At 47.4% G+C, this 9,227-nt stretch overlaps 1 protein-coding gene across 1 annotated transcript; it reads right to left on the bottom strand.

The window, feature by feature from the left end:
- Positions 1-677: 677 nt before the first annotated feature.
- Positions 678-8,737, bottom strand: CALM1 (calmodulin 1). The gene is made up of 6 exons (XM_017882302.1): positions 8,454-8,737; positions 5,576-5,606; positions 4,249-4,392; positions 1,676-1,782; positions 1,130-1,265; positions 678-954 (listed from the first exon to the last, which is right to left on the bottom strand). The coding sequence occupies exons 1-6, from the start codon at positions 8,454-8,456 to the stop codon at positions 926-928; spliced, it is 450 nt and encodes a 149-aa protein (XP_017737791.1). The 5' UTR covers positions 8,457-8,737; the 3' UTR covers positions 678-925.
- Between the last annotated feature and the right edge of the window lie 490 nt (positions 8,738-9,227).

The raw sequence follows: 9,227 nt of genomic DNA, 5'->3' as shown, positions 1-9,227 counted from the left end.
CCATTTAGATCTCAGCTTTACAAAGCATTTAACACCACTTTAAGTTAATGGTCTTTTTATTGGAAAAAAAAAAAAAAAAAAAGACTAGCATTTACAACTTGGAATGGATGTAAATTGTAATTTCTTTGAACAGCAATGTTGATGGTTGTGCTGAAGTCCACAGCCACAGCCTACTCTGCCGGCTCCAAGTCATGGTTCAGAAGGTTTTAAAAAGAGAGAGTCCAAAGATGCTCCCAATTTTGCTGTGGACAGTGACAACCTGACACCTGTTTCACTCTAGAACAAGTGACAACCACTAAACAAACATACAGGGGCATGCACCAGAGTGTGTCCTTGTCACCATGGGTCAGAGCACGATGAAGTCAAGAGGGGACGGATCCTACTTAGTCGGGCCACGTCTCCATGGTTTATCCTTCCCCCATTGCGCATGTCATCCTGGGTAAACCAAAAATTTTAAATGTGTTATTTTTCAGTAAACCAGCTATTGACAACTTATACTAACAAATTTGAACTTAGAACACATTTGAATAGGTTTGTTAATTTGTTTTTTCCACTCTCGTTTTTCAAATACAAATGCCTGACTGTGCTCAATCGTCAGTCCTGCTATGCGTTGAATACTGGCGCCCCGAACAGTGTATTTAATCCTTAGCAAATGGCATTTAAGGAGTCCTTATTCATTAAGGTAGTACAAGTATTTAATTGTAAAACTGATGTGTAGCTTGCTCTTTAGGGGACAGGACCATCGACCAATACATACAGGATTTTGTGTGTTGGTCGAAGGTAGTTTTTGACTTCAGTTTTGCTATGTTAGAAATAAATAAATGAACTTTTTTCCTTTTTTCTTTTTTCTTTTTTTTTGCAAGAGGTAAGTAAAAGATTCAATTTGATTCTTCTAGAGGGGGAAAAAGGAGTTGAAAGTAGGTCTTCATTTTGCAGTCATCATCTGTACGAATTCTGAAAAGACAAATATAATCGTAACTTTTGGTTATCTTTGAAAGCAGCTTTAATGAACACAACATCTTTACTGTACATAAAATAAAGTAAAAGGCTGCCTAGTGAAGCAGCTGGCTTGCTTACAGATCCTAAAGGTAAGGCTATGAAACACTGAGCTCAAATAATTTAGTTTTACCTTCATAGTTGACTTGTCCGTCTCCATCAATATCTGCTTCTCTGATCATTTCATCTACTTCTTCATCTGTTAGTTTTTCTCCTAAGTTTGTCATGACGTGACGTAGTTCTGCTGCACTGATGTAACCATTGCCATCCTGTGAACATTCAGCAATTGTTATTGCTAATGATGTGGTGTGAGGAAGTAGGTCTTTGACTTAGCTACGCCCTCTCAAGTTACTGCTAACTCTGCTCCCGTCAACAATTCTCTGATCTCTAGTTCCCACCTCTAACCTTCTAAATAGATGCAAACAGCTAATGCAGAAAACAGGATTTTCAAAAGCTCACAACGATTCAAAGTAACAGTCAAGAAACGTGGTCCACAATTCCTATTTATTATGCCTACCTTCACCTGATACAGTCACCATAAAGAGGACTTTTGAAAGTGAGATCAAAGGCTCAGGCAGTTAGATTTAAGTCTTCTGCCTATAACATTATTATAGCTTTTAAAAGTGACAGCAGAAGAAGCCATACTTAAGTACCATCTGCCACGCAGAAGCTGGATTACCTTGTCAAAGACTCGGAATGCCTCACGGATTTCTTCTTCACTATCTGTATCTTTCATTTTTCTAGCCATCATAGTCAAAAATTCGGGGAAGTCAATGGTGCCATTACCTCGAATTAAAAAACAAAAAGCTCATGTAAAGTACGCACTCTATGAATGCTGCTCTGCAGTCATCATTTCAGAACCACTGTACAGAATGGTAAACACATACTAGGACAAAGGGGCAAACTATCTTACTAGGTTCAGACATTTGCAGGTCTAAAACGTTCAAACACTTCACGGGGCAATTTCATATAATTTCAAACTCATCATCAGTGCCCAGGATAGTATTTAATTATACAAAGGAAACTGCACATCTGGATTCTAGCCCATGAAAGGGTCATGAAGGGCTGTACAGTTCAAGAAAAAAAACAGCACACACCACTCTGCAGGCTGAATCTTTCCACTCTGAGGGAGGAAGCACCCCCAATTGCCATCCCTGAGTTAGGAAATCACTCAGGTCTAACTCTGTCTTGGCTAGTGACGGCAGTAACGCAAAAAAGGCCTAGAACTGAGCTGTAGGTTAAGAGTATAAAGTGTTTCAGGGGAGAAAAGATTATGAGTGAGGAACATTGATTTTGCTATGCCATGCATGGGCCATAAAGTCTTACCAAGTCTTCTCCAGGATCATTTCTTGGCCACACTATGATGGTTAGCCACCTGTTTTCTTCCAACTCAGTATCTTTATTTCCCATTAAGGGAAAAGCTCAGCAGCACTCTCACAGCTCAGACCAGTAACACTTACGGAACTCTCAGAAGAATCTGTTCTAGGGCCAGTACTCCAAACAACTCCTCTTTAAAACTAAGAGATAAATACCCCTAAAGACAAGCACTCCAGACTAACAGTGTAATTGAACTAAATGGAAATAAAATTAGAAAGAAAAACCCTAGGTTAAGTTACTCATTTTCACCAGTACCTTTAAAAGAAAATACCTCAGGGATCCCTTCAAGACTTTTTAGCCTCAAAAATTTTAAGATATTGTTCATATTCATCAAAGGCCAAGAGAAATTATTTTAAACTATCTCACAGCCATGCAGAGAAGGTCAGGTACCATCCTAGTTTCTCAATGCAAACACAGCATTCTGTAGTCTGGCACAACTTCTCCTTCCTCCACACAATCCAAGAGCCTAACAGATTTCTCCCCTCCCCAAGCACAGATTCCCAGGGCTCCCACAAACAAGAGGAAGTTACTCCATGTTCCCAGATAGCTGATCATCTTAGCAGTCAAACTAGAGAGAACTACGGAAAACTTTTTCTCTCCAAAACACTATTAGTGAAAACCACTCCAATGTGCTGAAAGCTTTGTCAAAAAACCTAATCAAAAGCTCTGCTTCCAAATGTTTGTGACCAGACAAGCGATTTTACTACACCACCTTTGAGTCAATCATCTACAAAGTAAAATCTAGATCCGAATTGTTTATTCTTAACTCATCTTTTACTTTTTCTTTTGACCTTCTCTCCCCGCAACTCATCTTTTAAAAATCATGTTCTATAATGTTATATAGTACACATTAGAATATATGTATGATTTACCAAAATACGTGTTTCTTTTAGGGGTGGGGAAGTGGAAATCAGCAGTCACAGGTCTGTTGTCCACTGCTGTGGAGTCGAGAGGAACAGATGACAACCCGCTATCAGGGTTACTGCTGGTTCCCTCTGACCCTGGACCTTACAGCTTCCCTTTCCATTAGGTTCTGCAAATCTATCCCTAGAGTCACCACACATCCGCCTCCAAACCTCACATGCTCCTCTGCAGCAAACACATCTACAAGCTCACACTGTACTCACTTTTATGGTAACTTCTAAGAGTGCTTGTCACCCACTTCATCTGGGGGCTCCTCCTCCTCTTTAGACACAGTAAGTTTGTAAAAAAGCACGTCCTGTGGCTATTTAATTTCACCTCCCCATCAAGACTCAGTGCAGACTCATGGGCCAGTTGATAAAAGCTTTGAGCTCAGCCAGCAGTGGTTCATGCCTGTAATCCTAGCATTCTGGGAGGCTGAGGCAGGTGGATAACAAGGTCAGGAGTTTGAGACCAGCCTTGCCAACATGGTAAAATCCCATCTCTACTAAAGATACAAAACACTAACTGGGGGTGGTGACACACGCCTGTAATTCCAGCTACTCAGAAGGCTGAGGCGGAGAATTGCTTGAACCTGGGAGGCAGAGGTTGCAGTGAGCCGAGATTGCGACAGTGCACTCCAGCCTGGGCGACAGGGCAAGACTCCGTCTCAAAAAAAAAAAAAAAAAAAAAAAAAAAAAAAAAAAAAAAAAAAAAAAAAAAAATTTGAGCTCTAGGTCACGCCAAGCAGAAAAAAAAAATTACAGTGATCCCATGCAGAAAACGTTGTAGAAGCTAAGCAGGACGGACACAAGGCCCATCATCTTTTATTGTAATTGTCAATGGCCCTAAGGCAACCACAGAAAGGATCTTTGCACATTTGCTTTGCTCTGGGGACCTGAAAGACAATTCTGTAACATTTCTGAACTTGAATTACACAACAATGGCCCTCATTCATGGTTCTAAAGCTCTTACCATCAGCATCCACTTCGTTGATCATATCCTGCAATTCAGCTTCTGTTGGGTTCTGACCCAGTGACCTCATGACAGTTCCAAGTTCCTTTGTTGTGATGGTGCCATCGCCATCCTTATCGAATAGGGAGAAAGCTTCCTTGAATTCTGAAAACAAAAGTTGACCCGTTAGAATGAATGTCTTTATCCAACCCAGTCACAATATACACTTGCCGGGGGCTTGCCAAAGCAAGCCATTCAAGTTGTGCAAGGTATCAGAAGTCTGGTCTTTATCTAACGAAATAAAGACCACAATAGTCCTGTTGGACTGGCCTTCATACAGCAGCCCATAAAGCAAACACTGCTCCCAGTAAACGGTGCCATACACCACAATATTCCCACAGGTTTCAAGGCGGCTAAGCTGGAACATGCTTAAATTAGTACTAAATCCAGTTTTGTTTTTTTTAAAAAAAACAATGGAGTCTCGCTCTGTCACCCAGGCTGGAGTGCAGTGAGTATGCAGTGGTGCAATCTCAGCTCACTGCAACCTCTGCCTCCTGGGTTCAAGGTACTAAATCCAATCTGACAAGACTAGTCCATGTGCCCCCTTCAAGTCCCTTCCTGTTACATTTCTAAAGCTGTAAGAATCCCACTTCATAATAACATGAAATGGTTACTAGAAATGTACATTCCCAGGTTAACAGTCTGCTTCTCTCCACATGACTTTTAGGATATTTCAGAAGCATTCCTGGTTTCCTAAAGAGAAACAGTCTCAAAACGAGTCCTCCAGGACTTTAAAAAGCTCAAATCTGCCAGGCATGGCGGTACATGCCTGTAATCCCAGCCACTCGGGAGGCTGAGGCAGGAGGACTGCTTGAGTCCAGGAGTTAAGAGTCCAGCCTAGGCAACAGAGTTTAACTAATGTAACTTTCTTCCCAATTATTACAGTGGTCCTAACACTCATTTTCACCCATTTCCATTTATTTTAGGATAGCAAGCACAAGCTTTCAGGGCAGATTACTGAAAGACCCATGGCATAAGAACTGTAAACTAAATTGTTGAGTAGCAGGCTCAGTACAATTTAATCATAGGCAAACTTTGCACCCTGTGAAACATGGTCAAATTCTCCAGAGTTTTAACAAGTAGGCATCCTGATTTTACTTCCTTTCACCTCATCTATAAAGTACTGGCAAGAATAACACCTGACCTAAATGTTTCTGCTTACTGTTCTTATTTAAATAAATTCTTAGAAAACTGCCCAGACTGTAGCGGGGAGGAACAGAGGAGTCACCAAAACTGAGTCAATGCCTAGTTCTGGCCTTCTGGGGACTCCTTGGAGTTGTCAACTTACCAGCAATCTGTTCCTCGGTCAGCTGATCAGCCTACATGAAGAAAGAAAAGGTTATCATTCAATCCACAACATGTTTGGTTGATTTCAACACAGATTTTCCAATTATACTTTTAATATTGTGATCTTTCAAAAATCGATTTTCAAAAATTCTTTTGAAACCTGTAGCACTGTCATTTAATGAAAGTAATTAGAATAAAATAAACTCTATGCTATTTTAACAAACGATTACAAGGAAGTGACAACCTCTGCTCACTTCAAGTTTTCTGGGCCCATGGCTTACAGCTTGCTCTGCGATCTAACTAGGCTAAGTTCATCATGTGAAAAATGGCACCTCTAGTGGCAGAAGGCCCCATGGCACCAGCTGCAGTGGCAGCAGGCTCTAAGAAGCGCGCCACCTACTGCACCATGGACACCGCAGTCCCCCGTTCCACTCAACAAGGGACCCAGCCCACTGCCACTGCCACCATAGCCAGGATCAGGGCAGGCTTTCAGCGCACCTTGCACACTGCTCCAGGTCCTCGAAATCTCCAAACTGTCGTTACATAATGGCATTGCGTTGGATTAACAGGCTTTTACATCCATTTTATGAGAAATAATTAAGTGGAAAAAATAAAGATACAGCAACTGGGTACCCCACCAACTTCATTTCCATGTAACAAATGCTTTCCAATCCTTTAAATTAGGCAGTTATTTGTTAAAAGCCTACCATTTACAATGGTTAATGGCCTGGGCCAAATTATCCTATTATTCAGAAGCCAGGAAAAAAATGATACCATCTTATAAATGAAGTGTTACAAAACTACAAAAATTAAGTACACAGAAAACTACACAATAATTATCAGACTATATATACTCCTCTCTTTTCTGGCAAAGAGGGTCTACTAAATTTGCTGGAGAGTATTAACCCTACCTTCCTTAAGAATGACATAAGAACTGCTCTTAATAAACACACTTCAATCGAGGCAGTAATGGCCACGAAGGTAATTCTCAGTTGCATTATTTGGTCTCCACCACACTGAACCCGTGCCTCCAGCCGAGGGAATTCGAGACCTCAAGGAGAGCTAATGTGTATTTCTCCTTTAAAGGATGCCTAAGAAGCCAATTACAAAATAAGTCCTAATAGAAAGCTGATGAAGTTTATTCTCTTAAGTGAAAACTTTAACAGCAAGAATGGTGGTCCAATATATCGATATTGGGTGAAAACTTGTTTTTACAGATTATAAATGGATTTTTCTTTCTACCCCAATCACTAAAAATTGGCTTTCTTAAAATTAAATGAAGGAGACACGATGATTTACGTAACGCCAGGGCAACATCTGTCTTGTACAACAGGAAGCGCCGCCACACCTCGCAAGAGAAACTGTCACCTTATGGGGAGAACAGTCTCACCTCGCTACAAAACTCTCGTTAGAGGGGTTACCAGGGGCATCCAACTTTCTCGAAAACGAAATCCTCCTCCCCCAAAGGGCGCTAGCCTTGGGGGCAAAGGTGTACCAGAACCCTGCAGGGAACCATCTCCCCACCCGCCAAACCAGAAACGCAGTCGGTGATGTCAGCCCTGCCCGCCGAGGGAGGAAGGGGCCGTGGAAAACACACCCAGCAAGGCGCACAGTCGCATCTGGCAATCTAGAGGCTGCAGAGAAAGCGGAAACGTGGCGGGCATCTCTCTGCGGAATGCAAGTGGCGCAGGGCAGGAGGAACGGGGAGCGAGGGGCCAGGCAGGACGCGTGCCCGGGAGCAGGCGGGGAACAAGCCGGCCCCTGAGCGGGCGTCGGGACGCCACCCCTCCTCGGCCAGGAGGGTCACCACCCCCGGCCCCCGCGCTCCAGGGCCCTGGCCAAGGCCGACCCCGCACCTCCCACCCGCTTCTGCTCCCGTAGGCAACCAGCCCGCCGCGCCGCCGCCTCCTCCCGGAGCAGAAACTTTGCGTCTCTAATGGAAACCAAGCCGGCGCGCCAGCTCCGCCTCCCCCGCCCCCCCCGCCCCAATTAGCGCAAGCAGAGATCTGCACTCACAAGCAGAGAAACAAAAACAAAGCGCGCCCAAACACAGCTACACGGCTAGTCGCACACAAGGCTGCTGAGCGCCCGCCCTAGCAGCTGCTGCACTGGGTGGGGGGCCGTAGGGGTGCGGAAAAGCGGCAGGAACAAGCACGGCTACACCGCAGAGCCCGCCCGGCGCAGGGCGGCCGGGCGCCGCCTTCCGCCCTCTCCGCCCCAAACCCCTAGCCTTCTGCCCCAACCCACCCTCCCCGGCTCCTTCCTTCCCAGCCCACGCCTTGGCGCCGCCCCCTCCGGGGAAGAAGGAGGGGAGGCGAACCGGGAGGGAGAGCTGCCCAGCTAGACCGGCCAAAGTGGGGAGTGGCGGGGGCTCACTGCGCCCCTTAACACCCGGCCAAACAATGTGCGCCACCGGCCGCTCCAGCCATTCCTTCTCTACTGCCCGCCGAACCCTGCCACCTTCACGCCGGCAGAGACAGCGGGGTGGGAGGCGGGGGGGGGGGGTGTTAGTGTCCGGCCCCGCCCGGCTCCCAGGCCAGGCCGAAACGCTGCGCTGCAGGCAGCCCGGGTGCGGCGCTGGGCGGGGGGCGGGGGGGCTAGATGCAGAAAGCCCCGCTGCAGTTGCGGCCGAAGCCCCTGCCCGTGGACGGCCTAGTAGGGCCAAGTCCAGCTCCAAGGGGAACCAATAAATGAAGCTCCCTGGCAGAGGTCGCCGAGATGCAAATCCAAAATGCATCCTCCTTTAAGCGCAGCTACTGCGTAACACTCAGAAAACAAAAACCTCCACGAACCAAAAACAAACAAAAAACAAAACAACTAGAAATCTGGGAAGAAATCTCGGGCAGCCGCTACGCCGGCATTTGCCACTCCCGACCTACCATGGTGCGAGCGAAGGGAGGAAGAGCAGAGGGAGCGAGGGTGGCTGCACCAGCGCGGGGGCTGTGATGGCGGGGGTGCCTCCGATGATGCCGCTGCTGCTGCTGCTGCTGCTGCTAAGGCGCGCTGTGCGCTGTGCCGCCGCCGCCGCCGCCGCCTGCGCCGCCGCCTGACTACGAGTAACGGCACAAGGTCCACGAGACTCCCAGCACCACTGTCGGAGCGCGAGGCTGCGCCCCGCGGTATATATATGGCGCTCCGTATCCCTCCGCCGCGGCGGAGACGCCTCGCGCAGAGTGGCTCTGCGGCGGCCGGGCCTTGCCCGCCTGGTCCCGCCCCCCGGTTCGCTAGGCCTCCCGCTGCCCCCTGCGCGCCAGTCGCGGCGGCCCTGCGCTGGGTCGGGGTTTGGAAGCGTTCTAGGCTGGGCGTGCGGTGTCGGGTCAGGTGTGGTGGGGAGTCCTCAGGAGACGCCCATCCTGGGCGGGGGCGAAGGCATGAGCGCCTGCTTAGTCCAACCTGGGGGCGGCCCAGAGCTTCGAAAGCCGTTCGCCCCGCTACCCACCCCAACTTCACCCCACCTGGGTGACCCTCCCACCTCAACGTCTCCAACCGCTCTACTGGGGCTGCCGGCTCCCGCGTGCCCCTTGTCCTTGGGTCTGCAGCGGCCACTTCCAGTGTGGGGTGCTGCGGAAGGTCCTGAGACTGGGGGGTCCGCGGGGAGGTGGAGGCAGATTGGCCACACTCCTTCAGCTGCCGAGGAGAGGGGTCTGCAGAGG

The sequence above is a fragment of the Rhinopithecus bieti genome, unplaced genomic scaffold, assembly GCF_001698545.2.
Source record: "Rhinopithecus bieti isolate Rb0 unplaced genomic scaffold, ASM169854v2 scaffold_12086, whole genome shotgun sequence".
Lineage (NCBI taxonomy): Eukaryota > Metazoa > Chordata > Mammalia > Primates > Cercopithecidae > Rhinopithecus > Rhinopithecus bieti.
The sequence above is the reverse complement of the archived record's forward strand: the minus strand, read 5'-3'. Positions and strand labels throughout refer to the sequence as shown.

Bases quoted from the DNA above. Each gene is read 5' to 3' on its own strand.
- CALM1 (XM_017882302.1), bottom strand. The intron at 1,783-4,248 runs GTAAGAGCTTTA...TTTTAATTCGAG, and splicing joins CAACGAAGTGGATGCTGATG to GTAATGGCACCATTGACTTC. The intron at 1,266-1,675 runs GTAATCCAGCTT...GAATGTTCACAG, and splicing joins CATTCCGAGTCTTTGACAAG to GATGGCAATGGTTACATCAG.